Source organism: Pituophis catenifer, unplaced genomic scaffold (assembly GCF_029215685.1).
Source record: "Pituophis catenifer annectens isolate HBS135680 unplaced genomic scaffold, rPitCat1.0.hap2 SCAF_1, whole genome shotgun sequence".
Lineage (NCBI taxonomy): Eukaryota > Metazoa > Chordata > Lepidosauria > Squamata > Colubridae > Pituophis > Pituophis catenifer.
Window position 1 is genome coordinate 353,056,232 of NW_027256881.1, and position 26,268 is coordinate 353,082,499.

Consider the following 26,268-nt stretch of genomic DNA (forward strand, 5'->3'; position numbering starts at 1 on the left):
TGATTTAACTGGCAAAGACTTGGCATTTGTTTAAAGACTATGAGACTGTTTTTCTACTATAAAGTAAGCTTTTGATAAACCAGTTTGCATACCTCTTATTCATTGCTCTCAGCAACGTTTCCTTGTGCATTTACTCTGCTGGTTGGTAACACAACACCAATATCCTTAACACAGTCAATACATATAATATACGGTAGGGTCTCTGGTGTTCTCACACCAGAGAGTTTCTTGGGAGACGTTTCATTGCCAAATTAGGTAATCTCATCAGTGCAGGAAGGGAGTGGGTTTTGTGGGGAGGAGGAGGAGGAGGACGGGGGGGGGAAGGAGGAGGAGGAGAACTGTGGGTCCTTGGTCCTCTCTGAGCTTGGCTGTTTTCTTACAGACGTTTCATTACCAAACTAGGTAACATCATCAGTGCTAGAAGGGAGTGGAATTTGTGGAAAGGAGGAGGAGGAGGAGGAGGAGGAGGAGGAGGAGGAGGAGGAGGAGGAGGAGGAGGAGGAGGAGGAGGAGGAGGAGGAGGAGGAGGAGGAGGACTATGGGTCCTTGGTCCTCTCTGAACTTGGCTGTTTTCTTACAGACGTTTCATTACCAAACTAGGTAACATCATCAGTGCTAGAAGGGAGTGGAGTTTGTGGAGAGGAGGAGGAGGAGGAGGAGGAGGAGGAGGAGGAGGAGGAGGAGGAGGAGGAGGAGGAGGAGGAGGACGACGACTATGGGTCCTTGGTCCTCTCTGAACTTGGCTGTTTTCTTACAGACGTTTCATTACCAAACTAGGTAACATCATCAGTGCTAGAAGGGAGTGGAGTTTGTGGAGAGGAGGAGGAGGAGGAGGAGGAGGAGGAGGAGGAGGAGGAGGAGGAGGAGGAGGAGGAGGAGGAGGAGGAGGAGGAGGAGGACTATAGGTCCTTGGTCCTCTCTGAACTTGGTGGTTTCCTTGCAGACGTTTCATTACCAAACTAGGTAACATCATCAGTGCTAGAAGGGAGTGGAATTTGTGGAAAGGAGGAGGAGGAGGAGGAGGAGGAGGAGGAGGAGGAGGAGGAGGAGGAGGAGGAGGAGGAGGAGGAGGAGGAGGAGGACTATGGGTCCTTGGTCCTCTCTGAACTTGGTGGTTTTCTTGCAGACATTTCATTACCAAACTAGGTAACATCATCAGTGCTAGGAGGGAGGAGGGTTTGCTCTCCTTTTATATTCTATCGAGTGGCTTGCCCTGTCAGTGTCGGTGGGAGTGGTCTTGCTGCTTCTTTGATTGTGCTGTTGTTTACTGTTAGCCTGTTTCGTGGTTCCCTGACTGGGGTATTGACTGTCGGTCTCATGTGAAACAATCCAGTTTCCCGGTGGCCACGTAGGGATTCTAGCCTGGTCCCTCGTTTCACTCCAGCCCAGCTTCTGCCACTCCTTCTCCTACCTAACTCCTCTCATGCACCATGTTGAGAGAAGGACTTGAAGAGCTCAGGGCACATTGAATCCTAAAGTACCCCAAGATTCTCTTCTCTTAATTGTTCCCGGTAAAGCTCAGACTGCCAGCAAGGAGCACCTCCTAACCTCCAGACACCCTCCTGGACAGTGGATTTTTCCCTCCCATTCACACATGCAAGGATATGGAACCCTACTTTTGGTCACCCCACATTGAATCCTTCCACCAGGAAAAGGACAGGGATGGAAAAGTAGAGCCAGGGCTGGGATTCTACCAGTTCGGACTTGAAGCTTGGAGCGAACCGGTTCATCCCCAATGTTCAGATGGGCCTGCCCGCGCTATTTTCCGACCTTTATCTTCTCAGCTGGTTCGCGCGGTAGAGCAGATTGCCACGCGAATCAGCTGAGTTACTCCTCCGAAGGAACCAGGAAGTGAAGATTTCTTGAAACTGCGCACACAGTTTCGCAAATCACACGATCACCGAACTGGTCGCTAAACTGGGAGGATCCCACCATTGGGTGGAGCCATCCTTGAAAGTCCTCCAGCTGCAAAACCCAGAGGAGAACCAAGACCTAGTCATTGTCCATCTCTGCTGGAGGAATGGCCTCAAGACCTCCACAAAGGGAAGATGGCGCCATTCCGTTGAAGATCCACTTCTACTCACCCAACACGTTCCCTGAAGGGCTTCCCAAGGACTCCATGCCCGCTTCTTCTGGGAGTGGCCTGGAGATGAGACAGTGAGGAAGGGCGGGGGGTGGGGAGATCAAGGAACCAAAGTTCAGACTGCTGTGAGGTCTTTGCTTTCATAAATATGTATAGGTGGAAGACAACGGCTTCAAATAAACACATGAATAAATATTGAAGATAGTTGCAGATGTGGGAAGCTCCCATTCCCCCCACTAGAAGAATGAAATATTTGGGGGGATATTAAAAGAGGTAGAATATTATATTTCCCCAAAGGAGAAATCATCATCATAATCATAAGTTTATTTGTCAAGCATGTATAAGATAACAGGTACAAATATAAACATAATTTGAATACATGAAAAGAGTAAATAAAAAGGAATATTAGGACAGGGACGGTAGGCACGCTGGTGCACTTATGCACACCCCTTACAGACCTCTTAGGAATGGGGTGAATTAACAATAGTTAGTTTAAGATTAAAGTTTTGGGGATTTGGGGAAGAAACTACAGAGTCAGGAAGTGAATTCCAGGCATTGACCACTCTGTTGCTGAAGTCATATTTTCTGCCATCGAGTTTGGAACGGTTTACCTTGAGTTTGTATCTATTATTTGCTCGTGTATTGTTGTGGTTGAAGCTGAAGTAGTCATTGACAGGAAGGACATTGTGGCAGATAATTTTATGTACTACGCTTAGGTCAGATTGAAGTTGGCGTAGTTCTAAGTTGTCTAAGTCCAAAATTTGGAGTCTGGTGGCATAGAGTATTTTATTGCGGTTAGAGGAATGGAGGTCTCTTCTCGTAAAACATCTCTGGACTCTCTCGATTGTATTTATGTCTGATTTTGGCCGCAACCAGTTTGCTTGTGGGTGCGTGCGCGCGCAACACTTCCACGCATGTGCAGAGACATCTGGGAAATTGGACGGAGCCTCCCACCACCGCCACCGCCACCATTTCGCCCAATCTGGGGCAAACTGGTAGCAACCCACCACTGGAGAAATGGGAGAAACATGCTCCAGCCCCAATTTCCTGCATAGTAAAACAGCTTCCAGCAGAACTCTTTCGAGATGGAGATTTTAAGAAATTAAGAAATTATTTTTTTTTTAATTAATTAAAATTAATTGTTGCAATATTTTCAGGATCAGACTCAATAATGATAATAAGAGTTAGAGGTTTAAATATATTTCTCTTTAATTATAACAGGCATTCTATATTCACTGAATATTCACAGATAGAAGCCAAGAAAATGGTGAAGGTGGCTCCTTATATATACAAGGGGTGGAGCCAAGAATGGGAGTGGTGAATTGTGAATACATTAGGAACCAAAGAATAAGTTAACCCCCAATGTCCCATATATACATTATTTACACATTAGGGAATAAGGCATTTACATCTCACAAATCCCCCTCTAAATGCCGGTTCGCTATACAACACCAATTACATTCGGATTCAGGACAATATAAGACATATAATTTTGATGTTAAATATTTGTGCTGTTTAGAAGGCAAAGGCTTCGTCAATATGTCAGCTAATTGTTCAGAGGTATCACAATGCACTGCTTTGATAAATCCATCTTGAGACAATTGTCTCACATGCTTAAATTTTATATCTATATGCCTGGACCTTTGTCCAATGGCATCGGATCTGGATATTTCAATGGCTGCTTTATTATCTTCATGCATAACAAAAGGCAAAGCAGGTTTTTTCCAAACATCTGAAATCAAATCATTAAACCATACAAGGTTATTTGCAGCTTTGGACAAACAAACATATTCCGCTTCTGTGGTCGAAGTGGCTACCAGTTCTTGTTTACCAGTGTACCAGTAAACTGGACAGTCATTTAATAGAAAAATATAACCAGAAGTGCTCTTTCTGCATGATATATCTCCAGCCCAATCCGCATCTGCGTAACATGTAAGTTTTGGTTCTTTACCATTACTAGGTTCTAATACTAAGCAAAAGTCTAATGTACTTTTCAGATATCTTAGAATTCTTTTGACTGCTTCCCAATGATACATTGTTGGTTTGCTAACATATCTTGACAATAAATTGAGTGGTAATGCAATATCTGGCCTGGTCCAATTAGATATATAAAGAAGTGAACCTATGACTGATCTATAAAATGTATTATCCTTGAATTCAGGGGAAGATTCATCAGTGTTTCTAAGGAAATCAGTTTGCATAGGAGTGTCACAGGGTTTGGCATTGTTTAAATTGCATTTGTTCAGAAGTTCAATGATTTTATCTTTCTGAGTAAGTTTGAATCCCCTTCTAGTTTTGTTAATTTGTACACCAAGGTATTTGTTTACTTTACCTAGAGATTTCAATGAGAAATGTTCGTTTAACTTATTTACAAAGGTTTCTCTTCTCTCCTTGTGTTTTCCTATATATAAAATATCATCTACATAAATTAATACAAATTCAATATGATCATCACTCTTTTTTACAAAGAAACAGTTATCAGCAGTGGTAGCGTTGAAATCCATGGTCTTAAGTACTTTTACCAAGCAATCGTACCATCTTTTGCCAGATTGCTTTAATCCGTATAGACTCTTGTTCAATAGCCAAATTTCATTCTTATTAGTGTATTGACTGTGTGGTGCTCTTACATATATTTCCTTATCTAGTTTTGCGTGTAAATACGCAGTCTGTATGTCATATTGAAATACATCAAGATTGAGTGCAGATGCCACTACTAGAGCTGTTTTAACACTCTCTGTTCTCACTGTGGGGGAGTATGTGTCAGTGTAGTCCTCCGGATATTTTTGTGCATAACCTTGTGCAACCAATCTAGCTTTGTATAGAGTATTGCCTCCTTCTAGATTCTTAATTTTATAAATCCACCTGGTACCTATAATCGTTTTATCTTTAGGTGCAATCGCAGGTGTAAACACATTTAATCCTTGCAAACTTTCCATCTCTTTTTTCATAGCTAGTTCCCATTTTTCCTTTTCTTCACGAGGGAGTTTTAATACTTCCTCATATGTATTAGGTGTCATTTGTTCACCATCCATATGCATTATGTAATCTCTGTATTTATTTGGTACTTGATTTCTATTGTTTCTAATAGCTCTTTCGGGTTTGCTATGGTTATCATGCAAATATCTTGCTTCCTTTTTTGTTAATGTGTCTGTCTTTATTTTGTGCTGACTATTTGTCCAAGTTTTGGTTTTGTTTTTATTTTTGTTGATATTTTGATTTTCTATTGTCCCTTCCTCACAAGATTTTGTATCTTTGCATTTATTTGGAAATATTTCATTAAGATGTAATTTAGACCAATTGGCCTGTTCATGGAACACAGCTGTTCTGGAGACTATAAATTTGTTATTATTATCAATGAATCTGTACCCTTTGGTGCCAGTTTCATATCCCATAAATCTTAATCTTCTGGATACGTTTTCTCCCTTTCTTCTCAACTGCTTAGGTATGTGTACGTCTGCAGTGACTCCAAATATGTGCATGTGTGCTAATTTGGGTTTCCTATTATACATCACCTCATATGGTGTTTTATTCACAATACTGGACCAGGTTCTATTTTGAGTGTAATTTGAATAATGTAAGGCCTCTGACCAAAATTGTTTGCCTAAACCAGCATCCTCTAATGTGCACCTAATCATGGTTTGTAGTGTGGAATTCTTTCTCTCTGCAATCCCGTTTTGGAATGCAGAAAATGGACTAGACGTGAAATGTAGCATTCCTCTATCCTTTAACCATTGGGAGAATTCTTTAGACATGAATTCACATCCCCTATCTGTCATAATTTGTTTTATTCTGATATTATGTTGTGTTTCTATGCGTTTGTAGAATTCCTTAAATTTCTGAAAGGTTTCATCCTTGTGTTTTAATGTGTAAACAAAACCATAGCGACTGTAATCGTCTACTATTGTTAGGAAGTAACGTTTTCTATAAGTGATTGATGGAGTTAATGGACCAACTAGGTCCATATGTACTAAGTCAAAAATTTTGTTAGTTGATCTGTTGGATTTTTTTGGTCTGGGACTAGTTTTTAGTTTAGTGGATTTACATACTGAGCATTCCAAATAATTTTCACAATTTTTTATTTTGACACCTTCTGCGTGTTCAGTCATTTTTTGTACTACAGGAAAACTTGCATGTCCTAACTTCCTATGCAAGATGTGAGCACACTCATCATGAATTGGTTTACCTATTCTTGGTTTCTTTTCATTGTGTGTATTTGCGTGATCATGAGATATTTTACATTCATCATTGTCACTGTTACTAACATTTTCATCATCTGCCTCAATACAATTTTCCATATTTGAATCAATGTTATGTAACCATCTTTCTTTTGTTATTAGATAGGGTAGGCCTCCTTTAATCATCACAGTGCCTACATTTGTTTTGTCCTTCTCTAAAGTTGCTTTCCCCTTTGAGAAAACTATATTGATGTCAGAATCTCTGCTTAGTTTTATGGCACTTAGTATGTTATGAGGTATTTCTGGAATTAACAATACCCCCTCTATTTTTCCTAGGCCAGGCAAGGTCACATTTCCTCTGCCTAATACTTGAACCTTTTCTTGATTAGCTACCTTTATTACAAATTTATCTTCTGTAAATGAAGACAATATATTTTTGTTATTAGTGGTGTGGTTGGTTGCCCCAGAGTCAATAAGCCAATTATTGTTCTCATTTTGTTGTGTTTTAGTGCTGTCTTGTTTATTTAGTCCATTCAGTGAACCAGATTTTCTCTCTTTTGAATTTTCTCTACCCCCTCTACTATCTCTGTAATTTGGTGGGCTTCTATATTTATGTCTATCTGTGGAAGACTGTCTATAATTGTATTTGCTTCTATACTCTGACCTATGTCTCTCCTTTGGGATTTTGGGACAGTCTCTTCTATTGTGTTCCCTGGACCCACAATTATGGCATTTAAAAGCTTCATTGTATTTTTCCTGGAAAGCTACCTTCCTAAAAGATTTGTGTTCTGTGTGATTGCTGGAACGATTTTTTCTTGAATTGTCTTCTGCTATCAACTTGTTAGATAGACTTTCTATGGATAAATATCCAAGATTGATGGTGTCTAAGTGTGACATAAAACTATCCCATGATGAATCAAGTGAATTGATAATAACACTTTTCATTGTTTGATCTGAAATCACTTCCCCCCTCAAATGCAGCTCAGCTCTTATTTTGTTTAGAGATATCAAATGCTCACTTATGGAAACCCCTGGTTTTACTCTGGAAGAAAAGAAATCCTTAGACATTCTTGTAGTGGTAGCTACACTATCGCTGTGAAACAGATTAAACATGCATTGAATTATTTCTGAAACAGTCAGGTTTGGTTTGATGCTATGATACATTGCAGGAGACACGCTAGATATTATTAAGAAAAATGCTCTATGATGTAAACAATCTATTTTTAAAGTCCAAGGTCTTCTTGGAGGACTAGTGATAAAGAATAGTAAATTTTCTTTCATAAAGACAACCTGGAGCTGTTGATACCATTCTTGCAAATTAATGCCATCAATTCTAAGTTTTGGGAAGTCACTGGGTAAGTTTCCCACATTATTTTGTTCATTACTTACAACCTGAGGTAGTCCGTGGTCTCGCAAGTGCAGGAAATTGCAAAACGGTATGGGGATGCTCGCAACGAGTCTGCGCGGTTCTCTGGCCAGTTCAAGTCTTTCCGGACCGCCTACGTAGTTTCGCACATGCGCGTTGCTCATTTCTTCTTTGGCGTCGTCGTGGAAGGTTCTCTCCATTGCAGCTCGCTCGCTCCGCTCCTCTTCAGACGAGTCGGTTTCTGGCTCGGTTTTAGGAGTTTTGATGGCGGCGACTGCTCTTCTCTTTCTTTTGTGTGCGTTGGTACTTGATCCGGTCTGCGGTGTAGGGCGGAATCGACATGGCTCTCTGGGCTCGGGTGTCGTCGCTCTCGAAGTCAGGATGGGAGCGTGCAGGTCTTGAGGTATCGGCTCGTTCTCTAGCTTCTTCGTTGTTGCTTTGGAAATTTTTAATTTTGGCCCAAATGCAGCAAAAAGCGTCTTCATTGCTGACTTTACTTGGGATTTCGTTAAGTCGTCTTCGCTTTCTGATTCTGGTTCTTCTGAAGAGTTTGAATCTTCCTTTTCGCTTTCGTTGTCTGATAACGTTTTTCGCGCCAGAAATTTTGAACTGAGCATTTTGATTGGCTCTGCTTCGCTCACTTTGGAGGCTTGTTGGAACCAAGATGGCTGCCATTCAAAATTTCGCGCGGGATCACATCTTTTCTTTTTCATAACAACTTTCTCTGTAGTCATATCACTCACAGTTTTTTGGTCTTTGGGTTTCTCTTTAGCAATGTTTTTCTCTCTCGCTGCTCCGCTGTTTTTCAGCATTTCTTGGAGATTCGCGATGAGGCTTTCATCATTCTTCTGGCTTTTTAATAGTTTTAATATCTCTGACCTGAGTTCGTTATTTTCTATTTCGATTTCCTCCTGGTCATTATTTTCATTTATTAGTTCTTCTTCTTCAGTGGTGTATTCTTCGGATTCTCTCGAAATCGCGTTTGTGGATTCGTTGATTATTTCTTGTTCAGTTTCTATTTCTTTGCTGTAGGCCCTGGTGTTGGGCCTATCTTTCTTAGACATCTTTAAGTATTTATTGAGTCAATTAACCATCCTCTGCTACCAGATTGTTGCAATATTTTCAGGATCAGACTCAATAATGATAATAAGAGTTAGAGGTTTAAATATATTTCTCTTTAATTATAACAGGCATTCTATATTCACTGAATATTCACAGATAGAAGCCAAGAAAATGGTGAAGGTGGCTCCTTATATATACAAGGGGTGGAGCCAAGAATGGGAGTGGTGAATTGTGAATACATTAGGAACCAAAGAATAAGTTAACCCCCAATGTCCCATATATACATTATTTACACATTAGGGAATAAGGCATTTACATCTCACATTAATGAATTAAGAAAACCGGGCCGATCTATTCATAAACGAAACATCTTCGGCTCCAGGGTGATGGGATTAAGAAGGACAGGACAGGACCTTTTAGGACCTTTTCCAGCTACGGACCCCAGAGAACGCAGCACACACAAAGTCCGTATAAACCTTAGTTTACTAATGAGCTTTCTTAGTAGTTGTTCGAACACAAGAACAGTTTAAATCAGTTTTCTCTGAACAAGGGCTGTTAATTTAACTTCATTAACAGCCGACAAGAATCCAAAGAATAATAACTCAATTCTGAGGCACAGTATTTCAGATAACCGTAATCTGACTGTGGTTGGCAGAATGCCCAGAAGCAATTTGCAGGAAAACTGACAAGAGAGAAACAAGAGCTGAATCAAACGTTTCTGGAATCAAGACGCGAAGGAATATGAACGAAGTTGTTTCCTGCAAATTGCATCAGTGGTTGTCCTTCCTTAAATAGGCTAGGGGAGTGGCCAATTAGCCCCAAGCCTTACTCTTGAGGAGACCTCCTCCTGAGGAGCCACTCCTGCCTTTTGGCAGCTCTGCGCGCCCGTGCATCAAGAAGAGGCTCCTCCTCTTCGTCCTCTTCACTTGTGGGAGCTTCTGGAGGTTCTGAAGGCCCTGGCTGAATCCCCGCCTCTGGCACCACATCTTCTCCAGCCTCCTCACTGTCTGACTTGAGTGCCAGCTGCACAGGCTGCTGGCGCAGCACCGCACCAGCCTCCTCGCTGTCGGAATCAGCTACTAACTGCACAGGCCACTGATGGACCACAACAGATGTATTAAGATTAACCCACTACCATTTAGCGAAAGACACAAATGACTCTTCATTGCACAATCCCCAGAAGAGTTCAAACTTCAAAGTCACAGAAACCTCTAAAGATCCATCCACTCATTCAGTCATCCATAAGGAGCCGCGGTGGCGCAGTGGTTAGAAAGCGGTACTGCAGGCTACTTCTGCTGACTGCCGGGTGCCAGCAGTTCGGCAGTTTGATCCTGACCAGCTCAAGGTTGAGTCAGCCTTCTTTTCCTTCCAAGGTCAGTAAAATGAGGACTCCAATTGGCAACTCCAAATCTCAACTAACAAATGCTCTGTCTTGCACATTGGCAACAAAAATCGGAACACCGTGGGGACGTGCGAGTGATGCGATGGCCTAGAGGTGGAGCTCTCGCCTCACAATCAGGAGGCTGTGAGTTCAATCCTAGGTAGAGGCAGATATTTCTCTCTCTCTCTCTGGGCACAATGAGAATATATCTGCTGAATAAAACTCCTCATTGGCGACAGGAAGAGCAACCGGCCATTAAAATACTCTGCTAGCTCCATTCAGTTGCCCAGACTCAACCCTGCAAGGGATTATGGGGTCCTTAAAAGAAGATGAATCATGGGGACGTGCAAGGACCTAACAGGACAACCTTGAGTTACAAATATTATCTTGTGTCAAAACTTCAATTATTTAATTAATGTGTAAATACTTTCACAAACACTCCCTAATTGGTTTGTGCCCTATTTACAGCATAGATTTTATTGTCAGATGAGGAGGGGAGAATGAGAGAGAGAGAGAGAGAGAGAGAGAGAGAGAGAGAGAGAGAGAGAGAGAGAGAGAGAGAGAAAGAGAGAGATTATGACTAAATAATGATTCATTTTTTTTATTTGCTATTTCTATCCCACTTTCCTGCCTATAAACCAGTCACAGAATGCTGGAAGAAACTGCGGCTATTTAAAGAACATCCCTGAAGCCATCTCGTATCGAGGGGCTCAATCAAAACCAAAGGGAAAAAAAACATGTTTCTAGTCCTCTGAGTGACTCCAGAGAAGTCAATGAACCATCTTAAAGCTGGTGGGGATTTTAGAATCAGAATAGGGCTGGAAGGGACTTTGGAGGTCTTCTAGTTCAACCACTTCCTCAAGCAGGAGACCCTCTACCATTTCAGACAAGGGACTGCCCAGTCTCTAACTTACAGTGGCAAGCTGTTCCGCTGATTAATTGTCCTCACTGTCAGGAAGTTTCTCCTTAATTCCAGGTTTCTTCTCTCCTTGATTAGTTTCCATCCGTTGTTCTTCTTGCTCTCTGGTGCTTTGAAAAATAAATTGACCCCCCCCCTCTTTGGGGGCAGCCCCTCAAATACCGGAATCCTGCTATCATGCCCCCCCCCCACAGTCCTCCTTTTCTCTAGACTGGCCATACTCAATTCTTGCAACCGTTCTCTTTCTAATTCTCTCCAACTAATCTTCTTTATTCTGGAATTTAAAAGTTTTTCAAAAAAAAAAAAAAAAGCAAAAAAATGCTTTTAAAAGAAAACAAAAGCCTCTGATGATCCCCCAGCTCAGCTGGGATCGTCAGAGGCTTTTAAAAGCATTTCTTTTTAACAACCTCTTCAGCCGAAGAGGTTGTAGAAAAAATGCTTTTAAAAGTTTTTTTTTTAAAAAAAGTTGGCCACGCCCACGCAGTCACATTACCCCCGCCACCACCAAGCCACGCCCACAGAACCGGTAGTAACAAATTTTACATTTCACCACTGATGCGCATGTGTGAAAGGTGCATGTGAGAGCAAAGCGAGCGTGGCCGCGCGCACACTCACATTTTCAGTGCGTGGCGAACCGGTGGTAAAATTCTGTAAAACCCACTTCTGGGAGCCCCTTACCAACAAAAGCAAAATTTCAAGCGTCTTACACTCCATGGCTGGACGCAAGAAGCTGAATATTTTGGCCTTACTAAAAATCAGGCTCGCCTTGGAAAAGTTAGCAGTTGCTAGAATCACTAAGGGCTCCTCCGCTTAGCTTTTCGGCGAGGAAATCTCCTTATCGAAAGCTCTCCTGTCCTCAAATGCCTCTGATCGAAAGAAGGCCGGGCATTTTTTCGAATTAAGCAGGAAAGACTAGAGCCCATTTTGCACAAAGCTGGAGGCCATGGCCATGCCTGAACCTCTGAGCCGACCGAAGGAAAATAATCAGTGGATTTAGTTAGATTATAGGGGGGGGAAAGCCTCCTCTGGAAGCTGAGGCTTGGTATATATCACGAAAATAGGTTTACTTCATTCTGCTATCTTTAGAACAGGGACAAAAGGCAGTTTCACGCTGGCGTCAGTGTTTACACGCCTGCACCCAAGGGGAGAAGGTGTCACATAACAAATAGACATTGAATCAGGGGTGAAATGCTCCTGGTTCGGACCGGATCGCCCGATCCGGTAGCGATGGCGGCGGGTGGTTCGGAGAACCGGTAGCAAAAAACTCTGCGCCCCCCCCCCCTCCCCCATGCCCAGCTGAGCTGCAGGATCATCAGAGGCTTTTTTTTTTTTTTTTACTTTTAAAAGCATTTTTTCTACAACCTCTTTGGCCGAAAAAAATGCTTTTAAAAGTAAAAAAAAAAAAAAAGTCTCTGATGATTGCGCGGCTCAGCTGGGATTGTCAGAGGCTTTTAAAAGCATTTTTTTCTGCAACGCCTTCGGCCGAAGAGGCTGTAGGAAAAAAAAATGCCTTTAAAAGCCTCTGGCGATCCCAGCTGAGTTGCCTGATCGTCAGAGGCTTCTAAAAGCATTTTTTTTCTGCAACCTCTTAAGGTTGCGGAAAAAATGCTTTTAAAAATTAAAAAAAAAGTTGGCCACGCTCACCCAGTCACATTACGCACACCCCCACCAAGCCACGCCCAGAGAACCGGTGGTAACAAATTTTAGATTTCACCCCTGCATTGAATTCTTCCTTCTTTTTTAAAGGAAGGGTTTTCAAACCTTTGAGTGGGACTTCAACTCCCAGAATTCCCCAGCCAGCCATGAATTCTGGGGGTTGAAGTCCGCTTGTCTTAAAGTTACCGAGAACAGAATCAAGATCATAAGAAGTATGATGGCCACAATTGGAATATGGAGAGTCAGTTTTGGTCACCACCACACTATAAAAAAGAGGTTGAGACTCTAGAAAAAGTGCAGAGAAGAGCAACCAGGATGATGAGGGGACTGGAGGCTAAAACATGCGATGAACGGTTGTAGGAACTGGGCCTGGCTAGTCTAGGGAAGAGAAGGACCAGAGGAGACATGATAGCATCTTCCAATATTTGAGGGGCTGCCACAGAGAGGAGGGGGTCAAGCTATTTTCCAAAGCACCTGAAGGCCAGACAAGGAAGAATGGATGGAAACTGAACAAGGAGAGATTCAACCTGGAAATAAGGAGAAGTTTTTCTAACCGTGAGAACAATCAACCCATGGAACAGAAGTTGCCTTCAGAGGTTGTGGGAGCTTCATCCCTGGAAGCTGTCAAGAAGAGACTGGACTGCCATCGGTCAGAAATGGGGTAGGGTCTCCTGCTTGGGCAAGGGGTTGGACTAGATGACCTCCAAGGTCCCTTCCTACTCTGTTCTTCTGTTCTGTTCTGTTCTCTTCTGTTGAAGAACAGTTGCAGGAATTGGGTATGTCTAGTTAGTGAAAAGAAGGATTTGGGGTGACATGATAGCAGTGATCCGATATTAGAGGTGCTGCCCCAAAGAAGAGGGGGGCGGGTCAATCTATTCTCCAAAGCACCTGAAGGCAGGACAAGAAGCAAAGGATGGAAACTCATCAAGGAGAGAAGCAACTTGGAGCTAAGGAGACGCTTCCTAACAGTGAGAACAATTAATCAGTGGAACCGCTTGCCACCAGAAGTTGTGAATGCTCCAACACTGGAAGTTTTTAAGAAGAGATTGGACAACCGTTTGTCTGAAGTGGTGTAGGGTTTCCTCCTTGAGCAGGGGGTTGGACTAGATGACCCTCAAGGACCCTTCCAACTCTGTTATTCTATGATGTTGTTTAGGGAGATAGGGGGATTCCCTCACCACCACCCCAAAATTTTTTTTTTTTTAAAGTGGCCTCCATTCTTCCACGCCAACGGTGAGAGGAGAGCAGCCCTTTGTGCAAACATTGAAAGGTGAGAAATGAAGGAGACTTTCTCCTTGTCAAGGCTTTAGAAGAAGAAGACGTTGCGGGGAGTGATTTCCCCGTCTCGGATTTTCTTCCCTGCTCTCTTTCATTTGCTGCCTTGCTCCTTCCCTCCCTTTTACTCTCCTTCCACTACGATTCAGCTGATCCCCTCCCCACACTGGGCTGTTGCGATCATATGATGCTCTCTCCTCCCGTCCGTAGATGGAGCCTTGCATGAGTCACCTCTGGCAGCCTCACTGAGCATGCTCCGTGCATCCCAACCTGAAGCATCACGGTGACGTCAGGAGCTGACAAGCAACCTGAGAGGTCTCTGCCTCCGTCCCCTGCTTGCTTAAGCTCACATCCTTCTTGCTCTCTTCCTCAGACCAAGAGCCTCCACACTGCAGATTCACAGATTAACAGAGTTGGGAGGGACCTTGGAGGTCATCTACTCCAACCTCTCTCCCCCAAAACAGGAGACGCTACACCATTGCTGACCAATGGCAGTCCGGTCTCTTCTTAAAAGCTTCCAGGGATGAAGCTCCCACAACTTCCGAAGGCAACTTCTGTTCCATGGGTTGATTGTTCTCCTTGTCAGGAAATTTCTCCTTATTTCCAGGTTGAATCTCTCCTTGGTCAGTTCCCATCCTTTCTAACAGGGATTATGTACCAGGAAGCAAAACCCAAGCCGAATCCTGCAGCTGTTTATTCAAGGTGTTGTTTATAAAGAGCCAGCAATTTCACTCCCGTCATGACCGCTCTGTGAAAAATCACAGGTCTTGAACCCCTCTGTTTTATTTCTAATTTATTTATTTTTTTTCCCCGTCCTGTCTGCGGAGAGAGTTAGATTCATAATCATCCCTTGGCCATAGGAACGCAAGCAGTCCTTGACTTACCACCACAACTGAGCCTCAAACCTCCGTTGCTAAGCGAGACAGTTGAGTTCTGCCTCGTTTTATGACCTTTCCTGCCGTGCTTTTAAGTGAGTCTCTGTGGTTGTTATGTTAGTAACCTTGGTTGCCGAGTGAATCTGGTTTCGCTTGTCAGAAGGTGGCAGAAGGCGATCGCCTGACCCCCGGCATACTTAATGTAGGTAATGCGGGTCCAGCTAGATGATCACTGAAGGGCCCTCTTTATTCATAGTATTGTAAGAAAGAAAATGTGCTTGTTTGAGAGAAGCAATTATATCCAGTTGAAACAGTACAAAGATAATGAGAAATTCCTTTGAAGTAGAAACATTCTACAAGAGGGGCCCCTCAGTTGTCAGAGATAAAGACATTTGGTGATATACAGTTTGAAGGTTAAAAGAGACCAAGGATGACCACATGAAATATCAACAAGAGATCATTTGAATCTATGCTTCAGTGATTTACAAGAAGAATTATGACTGTTTAGCAAAGATAATGTAACAAACTTTGTAATTAGAAAAATGTCATTTAATGTAACGAATGCCTGCAATGATAAAACTGCTGAGTTAACAGAATCCTTTGTCTTAGAAGGGTATAAAACCATTGTAACTAAGTTCTGTCTTTGTTCACAGCTTCATGTACAAACTGGCTCTGAACCTATTGCGCAATATACTTTATCTGACTAACCTAGGAAAGTTGTGTTGGTCTAATTATTCCACAACATACTGAAACCGTCGTAAATAAGAGTCAGTTGCCAAATGTGTCCACGGGGGATGCTATAATGGTTGCAAGTGTGAAAAATTGTTATAACTCACTTTTTTCAGTGCCGTTGTAACTTAATGGCCTTAATGGCACTACGTCAACATGGAAAGAAGTAAGCAGTGGGGTACCACCAGTGGTGGGATTCAAAATCTTTTACTACTGGTTCTGTGGGCATGGCTTGGTGGGCGTGGTGTGGCTTGGTGGGAGTGGTTTGGTGGGCGTGGCAGGGGAAGGTTACTGCAAAATCCCCATTTCCTCCCGATCAGCTGGGACTTGGGAGGCAGAGAATAGATGGGGGCCAGTCAGAATTTTTACTACCGGTTCTCCGAACTACTCAAAATTTCCGCTACCGGTTCTCCAGAACTGGTCAGAACCTGCTGAAACCCACCTCTGGGTACCATAAGGCTCCACCTTGGACCCAGAACTCTTCAACGTCTTCAAAAATGACTTAGATGAAGGAATAGAAGGGGAACTCATCAAATCTGCAGATGACACCAAGCTGGCAGGAATAGCCAACACCCCAGAAGATAAGCTCAGGATCCAAAACGATCCGAACAGACTTGAACCCTCTCTAACAAATTAAATTCAACGTAGAGAAAAGGAAAATCTTACCCTTGGGGAAGAAAAACCAAAAGGACACATAGAGACTGGGGGAAACCGGGCTTAATAGCAGTGACTGTGAGAGAGATCTGGGAGTCGTAGTGGACAATCAGTTAAATATGAGTCAAGAGTGTGCAGCGGCAGCCAAAAAAGACAATGCAATCTTAAATTGAATTAACAGAGGGATACAATCAAGATCAAGAGAGGTACTAATACCACCCTATAAAGCCTTAGTAAGACCACACCTAGAAAACTGCATCCAGTTTTGGTCACCAGACTACAAAAAAAGATGCTGAGACTCTAGAAAAAGTGCAGAGAAGAGCAACCAGGATGATGAGGGGATTGGAGGCTAAAACATACGATGAACGGTTGCAGGAACTGGGCCTGGCTGGTCTAGTGAAGAGAAGGACCAGGGGAGACATGATAGCAGTCTTCCAATATTTGAGGGGCTGCCACAGAGAGGAGGACGGGGGTCAAGCTATTTTCCAAAGCACCTGAAGGCCAGACAAGGAAGAATGGATGGAAACTGAACAAGGAGAGATTCAACCTGGAAATAAGGAGAAATTTTCTGACAGGGAGAACCATCAACCCACGGAACAGAAGTTGCCTTCAGAAATTGTGGGAGCTTCATTACTGGAGGCTTTCAAGAAGAGACTGGACTGCCCTCTGTCAGAAATGGTGGAGGGTCTCCTGCTTGGGAAGGGAGGGTTGGACTAGATGACCTCCAAGGTCCCTTCCAACTCTGTTATTTCTGTTTCTGTTTCCAGCTTTGAATGTCTGTAGAGATTCTCAGATCTAGGTGATAGTTTAGTTTAGTTTACTTTATTGTCATTGCACCTCGTACAACAAAATTAAATGCCATCTTTGGTGTACGTTATAATTATAAAAATAAAAACACAAACACACATCCTTCACATTCTATACAATTGAATTGAAAACCCCTGATATTGCGCTAATACTGCATTATACAGTAGAATTCAAAATAGTTACTTCCTTGGGATAGAAGCTGTTTTTCAGCCTATGTGTCCTATGTGTTTTTATTGTCCTGTACCGTCTGCCAGATGGTAACAGTTCAAAAAAAGGGTGCCCACGATGAGATGGTTGTCCCAAAGGTGTTTTTTTCAGGAGGCAGATGGACTTTGTTTTTTCTTTTGAAGACATTTCACTTCTCATCCGAGAAGCTTCTTCAGCTCTGACAGGATCCTGGGGAATGGAAGGATTTATATTCCTTGCAGACAGCTGGTCATCTGCAAACAAGAAAGTGCAGTTGCCTTCTGAAAAAACACCTTTGGGCCAACTTTGAATGGTTACTAAATAAACCGTTGCAAATCTAGGAATACTTGTCCGCTTATGCTCATCATCTTTGTTGCCCTTCTCTGCAGTCTTTCTAGAGTCTCAACATCTTTTCTTATATTGTGGCAACTAAAATTGGATGCAATATTCTGGTGTCAAGTAGTTCCACAGGTTAATTGTTCTCACCGTTAGGAAGTTTCTCCTCAATTCCAGGTTGCTTCTCTCCTTGATTAGTTTCCATCCGTTGCTTCTTCTCCTGCCTTTGGAGAATCGCTTGACACCCCCCCCCCTCCTCTTTTGGGCAGGCCCTCAAATCCTGGAAGACTACTATTATGTCCCCCCCCCCCTGGTCCTTCTCTTCACTAGACTAGCCAAACACAATTCCTGTAGCCATTCCTCATATGTCTTAGTCTCCAGGTCTTTAGCTGCTCTTCTCTGCACTTTTTTTCCCCAACGTCTCATCTTTTTCGTAATGTGGGGACCAAAACTGGATGCCGTATTCCAGCTGTGGCCTTACTATAAAGTGGTACTAAGGCTTCACGTGATTTTGATTCTCTGCCTCTGTTTATGCAACCCAGGATCGTCTCGGCTTTTTTGGCTGCTGCCGCACACGGCTGGCTCATGTTGAAGGGATCATCTATTAGGACTCCAAGGTTCTTGTCTCAGTTTCTGTTTTTGAGCCAAGTTTCACCTAATCTGTACTTGTCCCTTTTGGCTTTTTCCTGCCCAGGTGTAAACCCTTGCTTTCCTCCACATTAAATTGCATTTCTTTGGATAAGGCCCATTGTTCAACTCTGCCAAGATCTTTTTGGATCCCGAGCTTGTCTTCTGGGGTGCTAGCTACTCCTGCCAGCTTACTATCATCTGCAATTTTGATGCAGATCTATTCCCTCATCTGAGTCATTTATGAGTGGGTCCAGTCATCAGACCAACCTCCTCTGCAGCTGTGACTTCCAGAGACAGTGTTCAAATCCAGGGGGGGAAAAAAACCCCACACACAGATTGCTTCAACCGTCTGTCTGCTCCGGCAGCTGCCCCTGGACAGAGGATCTACTGTCCAGAGAACAGAGGCTCCCTGTGGATCTTTTCTAAGAATCCTGCCAAAAGTGAAAAAAAAGTCCTTTTTGATACAGTCCAGGTTGCCCAACAGCCAACTAGACCGACAATGCGGGCCTGTTTCATTGTATGCTGTTCCTTAATTTTTATTTTTATTTTTTTTTTCCTATCAAGGTGCCCGAATTCTGAATTTCCTGGAATTCCAACCGAGATCAAACCCTCGTTATGATAGCTGAAAGACAATTGTGCAAACACTCTTGCTAATAAACAAGAAAGCATCAACAATATAGGTAGTCCTTGGCTCACAAGCCACAACTGAGCCCAAAATGTCCACTCCTACGCACAGCAGTTGTTAAGGGAGTTGTTTTGCTCCGTTTGCGACCTGTTTTGCCACAGTGGCTCCTTGCAATCGTTAAGTGAATCACACGGTTGTTAAACGAATCCAGCTTCCCCTATTAAGGGCTTGTCGGAAGCCGGCTAGGGAAGGCTACAAATAGTGACCGCAGGACACTGCAACCATCATAAATGTGAGGCAGCCCAAATTTTGATCAAGTCTTGATAAGAGCCTTGGTGGCGCAGCAGACTAAAGTGCTGTTAAGTAGCACCAGCTGCCTGCAATTATTGCAAGTTCAAATCTCACCAGGCTCAAGGTTGATTCAGCCTTCCATCCTTTCGAGGTAGGTAAAATGAGGAGCCGGATTGTGGGGGCAAATAAGCTGACTTTGTATAAAAAAGAACACCGCTGGGGGGGGGGGCAAAGCCCTACTAAGCAGGTATATACAAAAGTATGAAGGCTATTGCTTAACGCATTGTAAGCCGCCCTGAGTCTCCGGAGAAGGGCAGCATATAAATCGAACCAATAAGTAAATAAATAAAGTCACCATTCTGCAACGGTCATAAGTGTGAATAAGTGTCGTTGTCACTTCAAATGGTCACTAAATGAACGGTTATAAGGTCGAGGACTATCTGTAACAGGCAGCCAGACCAGGGCATAATCATTCTAGCTGGAGTCCCAAATACATCAGAGAAAAGAAACATTTCCGACCTGCAATCAGTTCGTTTCCAGCGTCATTATTAATCAAAGATTTCCTTCTCAACAACAACCAAAAAAAAAAAAAACACAGCCGTCAAATAGATTACGAAAGGGAAGCCGTTCAATCCTAACCGTGAAAAAAACATGAAGAAGAAAAAAAAACAAAACAGCTGCCCAAACAATGTGAACATCAAGCTTCCTGCCTGCAATCAGCAATTTCTCTGCCAGGATGTCTGCAGATCAACCTCTGGATGGTTGGCCTGAACTCCAGGTGTGGATTATGGTTTCGGAGATTGTTGTTGGAAGCCTCTGGCCAAAGCGGTAAGCGAAATTCATTCATTTATTCATTTGTTCATTCATTCATTCGTTCGTTCATTCGCTCATTCATCTGTATCCCCCTTTTATTATTTTTACAAATAACTCAATGCGAACATGTGCAGTACCCCTGCCTACTCCTATTTTCCTCTCTCTCTCTCCCCCTATCCATCCATCTATCCATCCATCCATCATCTATATCTATCTATTGAAATCTCTTTGAATCTATCATCTATCTATCTATCTATCTATCTATCTATCTATCTATCTATCTTCTTATCTATCTATCTATATCTATCATCTGTGTCTATCTATCTGTCTGTCTATCTATCTAATCTACCTATCTATCTATCTCTGTGTCTATCTATATCTATCTATCATCTATGTCTATCTATCTATCTCTATCATCTGCGTCTATGTCTATCTGTCTGTCTGTCTTTCTGTCTATCTATCATGTCTATATCTATCATCTGTCTGTGTATTATCTATATCTATCTATCTTTCTATCTATCTGTCATCTATATCTATCTATCTATCTATCTATCTATATGTGTCTATCTATCTATATCTATCATCTATCTATGTGACTATCTATCTCTATCATCTGCGTCTATGTCTATCTGTCTGTCTGTCTGTCTTTCTGTCTATCTATCATGTCTATCTCTATCTATCATCTGTCTGTGTATTATCTATATCTATCTATCTTTCTATCTATCTGTCATCTATATCTATCTATCTATCTATCTATCTATCTATCTATCTATCTATCTATATGTGTCTATCTATCTATATCTATCATCTATCTATGTCTATCTGACTATCTATCTCTATCATCTGTGTCTATGTCTATCTATCTGTCTGTCTATCTATCTATCATGTCTATCTATCTATCTATCTATCTATCTATCTATCTATCTATCATCTGTATCTATCAATCTATAATCTATCTATCTATCTCTATCATCTATGTCTGTCTGTCTGTCTGTCTATCTATCATCTATCTATCTATCTATCTATCTATCTATCTATCTATCTATCTATCTATCTATCTATCTATCTGAAACTCCAGTGGGCAGACCAGCACCCAGGCCAAAACATTCCCTCGCAGCTGTCCACACCATTTGTCCCATGAGTAACCACCGGTCGCAATTCAGTGTCTCCGAAACATTATTTTTCCCACCCAGGTTTCCAGTCCTCGTGGTTCCGAGGGATGGAGGGCAGGACGCTCCTTTTGCCAGAGCACCGAGATCGAGACCATCTCAAAAGCAGAAGGCGAGGGAGAAAAATCTCCGTGGCCCAAAGAAACTCGAAGGAAATGCCTTGTTGGCCCCCCCGAGTGATGGGGGGCCCAGTGGCCTGGAATGACAGCCCCCAACCTCACCCCCACTTTGGGATGGCACTTCCAGGCTTTCCTTCTCTGGGAAGAAGGGGGCAGCAACTCCTTCCCCTCCCCCCCCCGGCGAGCACCAACCTGGGGAAGTCCTCGTCCTGCCACTCTTCCTTGACCTCCACGTTGTCCATCCGCAGCGTGGCTTCCGTGGTGCCCATGTTGCCTTCGCTGGAAAGTCCCCTCACCTGTGGAAAGGAGGCGCCAGACTTTGAGAGAACAACAGAGACCCGAAAAAGCTCCTCTGTTACCCCAAAAGTTTTGATTTTCTTTCCAGATTTTTTGGAGCTTTTCCTGCGCCCGAAGGATCACACGCTCCGAAGCCAAGAAAATATCTCCGATTTCTCGCTTATTTCCCCTGCAGAGTTGATCCTTCCTTTTGGAATCAAAGGACCCAAGAGGAAATGGAGCCCCTCCTCTCCCCCCCCGCACAGGCCATCCACAAGGAGGCTTCCTGGAAACCGCCCCCCCCCCCAAAAAAATTGCTAGCATCATCTAAGTCCAGCCTGCAAAAGGAGCCTAGAGGAGGAGCTCTCGCCTCACAATCCAGAGGCTGTGAGTTCGATCCTAGGTAGAGGCAGATATTTCTCTCTCTGGGCACAATGAGAATGTATGTGCTGAACAAAACTCCACATTGGTGATAGGAAGGGCATCCGGCCAATAAAACACTCAGCTCCATTCAGTTGCCCAGACTGTATCCCATCCTTAAATGATGATGAATCTAAGTCCGGCCTGCAAAGAAGGGCTGAAGGAGAGACGTCCTCGCTCAGGGACTTGGATACAATGCGCTTTGGGGTGGAATTAGTCCCCAAGGAAGTGGGGGACCCGGGTTCTAATCCAGCCTCCTGACCCCCACCGTCAGGCTGGTTCTGGGGCCAGGAAGGCCCTGCAGAGAGTGGCTCTCCGGCGGAGGCATTCCCCACAGAGTTTCTTCCTACCGGATTCTCTGGGAAACGAAGAAAAGGGAGCCATGAATGAATAAGCAGCTCTCTGAAAAACACGAATTGGACAGTTGCAGAGCTTGGCTGGCTTTGACGGCTGTCCAGGATCTGCTGGCCTCTGTCATTTTTATGCAGGGACCTCGCCTTTTTTTTTTTTTTCTTTCATTGCTGCCGCTTGTGGGTGGGACTCAAAGCGTTTTGTTCAGGCAGAACACAGAAGCCTTGGAAGGGACCTCGGAGGTCTTCTAGTCCAACCCCCTGGTCTGTAATGGACGTTTTTTTCCCCAGGTATCTTTCCCCCTTTTTCTTCTTTAAATAAGCATCTCATCACCCAACTTTCAGGGTGGGGAGAGTTTACAGACAGAGATGAGAAAAAAAAGGGGGGGGGAAGGGGGCCCGGCTGGGGCTGAGTCAGAGCAGGTAGCTTCCTGAATGGAAAACGCCCAACAGGGATGAGCTCCAGGGGCCAGGCTAAGTCAGACGGCACTGCATTAGGCTACTTTGGCCTTCGGGCTGAATGGCCAGCAAGGGGGACTACCCTGGGCTGCAGGGGGGGGGCTGTGGAAGAAGCAAGGCTCAGCGGAGGGAGGGAGGGAGGGAGGAAGGGAGGGAGGGAGGGAGGAAGGAAGGAAGGAAGGAAGGAAGGAAGGAAGGAAGGAAAGGGAGGGAGGGAAGAAGGGAGGGAGGAAAAGGGAGGGAGGGAGGAAGGAAGGAAGGAAGGAAGGAAGGAAAGAAGGGAGGGAAGAAGGGAAGAAGGGAGGGAGGAAAAAGGGAGGGAGGGAGGGAGGAAAAAGGGAGGGAGGGAGGGAGGAAGGAAGGAAGGAAGGAAGGAAGGAAGGAAGGAAGGAAGGAAGGAAGGAAGGAAAAAGGGAGGGAGGGAGGGAGAGAGGAATGAAGGAAGGAAGGAAATGGGAGAGAGGGAGGGAAGGAAGGAACGAAGGGAGGGAGGGAAGGAAAAGGGAGGGAGAAAGGAAGGAAGGGGAAAGGAAGAAGGGAATGAGGGAAGGAGGGAGGGAGAAAGAAGGGAATGTGGAAGGAAAGAAGGCCGAGCCCGCCAGCGCCTCTGGAGAGCTGGGCAGATGCGCGGCCAGGCGTGCCCAGGTGAGGCCGGAGCCCGGGCCCTCCTCGGCGGGCGGGCGGGCCGATCCCCCTGCGGCCGGAGCGCGCCTTACCGAGCCGGGCGTCGTCAGGCGGCGTTGGGCGGCAGGCGCGGCTGCCCCTCGGGCCCGGCGGCCCCCATCCCGCCTTGGCTGCGGCGATGCCCGGGCTGGAAGGAAGCGGCCGCTCCCGATGATGCTCCCGACGCCGAGGATGCTCCGCGCTCAGCCCGGCCACGGCAGGCAGGCAGGCAGGCAGCCCCGTGCGCGTCCCCGTGCGCGTCCCCGCCCTGCCGAGCCAGCCGAGGGGCTGAGCAGCAACTGCAGGAGGACGAGCGCAGCCCCGAAGAGCCCCCCGCCTCTCGCCTTCTCTACAAGAAAGCCCTTCGCCTCTCGCTCGCTCCCTCCTCCGGCCCCCTTTCTCTAACGGTTCTATCCCACTGAGTCCTTGCATTGGCCTCGCCCTTGCCCTGCGGAGAGTCGGCCCCAGCGCGTTGGCCGTGGCCAGTTGCCCATGATGAGAGGGTCATGGGGAATGGACCAGTGCAAGATGCCCATGATGAGTTGGCCATGGCAAGTTACCCATTGCAAGTTGCCCATGATGAGAGGGTCATGGGGAGTTGGCCATGGCAAGTTGGCCATGATGAGTTGGCCGTGGCCAGTTGGCCATGATGAGAGGGTCATGGGGAGTTGGCCATGGCAAGTTGCCCATGATGAGTTGGCCATGGCAAGTTACCCATTGCAAGTTGCCCATGATGAGAGGGTCATGGGCAGTTGGCCATGGCAAGTTGCCCATGATGAGTTGGCCATGGCAAGTTACCTATTGCAAGTTGCCCATGATGAGAGGGTCATGGGGAGTTGGCCATGGCAAGTTGGCCATGATGAGTTGGCCATGGCAAGTTACCCATTGCAAGTTGCCCATGGTGAGAGGGTCATGGGGAGTTGGCCATGGCAAGATGCCCATGATGAGTTGGCCATGGCAAGTTACCCATTGCAAGTTGCCCATGGTGAAATGGTCATGGGGAATTGACCATGGCAAGTTGGCCATGATGAGTTGGCCATGGCAAGTTACCCATTGCAAGTTGCCCATGGTGAGATGGTCATGGGGAATTGACCATTGCAAGATGCCCATGATGAGATGCTCATGGGGAGTTGGCCATGGCAAGATGCCCATGATGAGTTGGCCATGGCAAGTTACCCATTGCAAGTTGCCCATGATGAGAGGGTCATGGGGAGTTGGCCATGGCAAGTTGGCCATGATGAGTTGGCCATGGCAAGTTACCCATTGCAAGTTGCCCATGTTGAGATGCTCATGGGGAATTGACCATTGCAAGATGCCCATGATGAGTTGGCCATGGCAAATTTATCATAGACCCGGTCCCCAGCACATGCTGCCCATCTTCTCTGCAGAGGAAACAGATGAGCCACATTGGCAGCAGCTGCTGGCCACTAGACGGGCAAGGGGGAGATGGGAGGCTGGCAACCCCTGAAGTGGGTTGTCTCAGGATGCCACTTGCCATTCAGACCAAGGATGAGCAGGAAGACCCCCTCTGGGGACACAAGGATGAGGCCATGCCAGTCTGCCTTGGCACTGCTGAGCTGGCACCCCTGACTCAGGCAATGCCAGACTTCCTGGGCATAAGAGAGACTTCTGGGGTTTGGATTGTGGTGCTGCTGCCAGGGGGGGAGGGGTGATGTGCAGTTTTTAATTTTTCAAATGTGGAACATGGCCCAGAGACATATTCTCTGTGTGAGCCACATAAATGGGGTTTACTAAATAAACAAATAGCTGGGCCAGGGATCAGGCCTTGGGAGGATTTCCTGCATTGGGGAGGGGACACGGGGGGACTACAGCCAGGCCACCCAGGTGTGTCATTAAGGGGGCATTTCCGTCTGCCAAAACACAGGAGGCAGAGCTTAGGAGCTGGAGGGCAGGGGGGAGGGAGAGACCCTCCCCCACATTATGGGAGAACAGACTGGGTGGACTTCCCACTCCCAGAATTCTCCCACATCTTAAAATGGCCCCGATTGAGAATAGCCGAATGACAGAGTTTGGAGGGACCTTGGAGGTCTTCTAGTCCAACCCCCTGCTCAGGCAATCTCCAATCCCAATCTCCTCTAGGAAAGCTCCCGTGTTGGAGCACCCACAACTGAAGTGGTCTAGGCGTTTCCTGCCTGAGCAGGGGGTTGGACTAGAAGACATCCAAGGTCCCTGCCAACTCTGTTATTCTGTTATGTTCTATTCTATTCCATTGTATTCCATTCTATTCTACTCTGTTCTGTTCTGTTCTGTTCTGTTCTGCTCTGTTCTGTTCTACTCTACTCTACTCTACTCTACTCTACTCTACTCTACTCTACTCTATTCTATTCTCCTCTATTCTATTCCATTTGAAACAAGTGACTGTCTAATTTCTTCCTAAAAAACTCCAGTTATGAAGCACCTACAACTTCTGGTGGCAAGCAGTTCCACTGGTTGATTGCTCTTACTGTCAGGCATGTTCTCCTTAGTTCCAGGTTGCTTCTCTCCTTGGTTAGTTTCCATCCTTTGTTTGTTGTCCTGCCTTCTGGTGCTTTGGAGAATAATTTGACCCCCTCTTCTGTGGGGCAGCCCCTTAAATATTGGAACAGTGCCCTAGTCTTTCTTAGCACCAGGTTAGTCCATGGTTGTCAAAAATCAGGAGTCCTGTAAACCTGTTTTTTTTGGGGGGGGGAAGGGGCTGAAATTTCTGCCTTTAAATAAAGTTTGTGACTCAGCAAATGTATCCCAAGCTCCTCCGGAGGCCTCAGCTTACAAACTGACCCTGAAATGGTTCCTCTTCACCAAAAATAAATTTCATGCAGATTATTAATGTGGCATCTCTGGAAGGGATGAGGCTGTGGCATGTGGAGGTGCCAGGGCTGGATTGTTTTGCCTATTAAATGAATCTCCCTTCCCTCCAGACTTTTTTTTTTTTTTAAATTTGATTTATAT

General features: G+C 44.9%; 1 protein-coding gene across 1 annotated transcript in view; it reads right to left on the reverse strand.

The window, feature by feature from the left end:
- The window catches only part of ATCAY (ATCAY kinesin light chain interacting caytaxin), a 55,470-nt gene extending 34,050 nt beyond the window's left edge, over positions 1-21,420 (reverse strand). Inside the window, exons 1-2 of the mRNA XM_070939088.1 lie at positions 21,344-21,420; positions 2,085-2,143 (exon numbers count right to left, since the gene is read on the reverse strand). Coding sequence (XP_070795189.1) covers positions 2,085-2,143; positions 21,344-21,420 — 136 coding nt within the window. The remainder of the gene's footprint in view (positions 1-2,084; positions 2,144-21,343) is intronic.
- Positions 21,421-26,268: the final 4,848 nt, after the last annotated feature.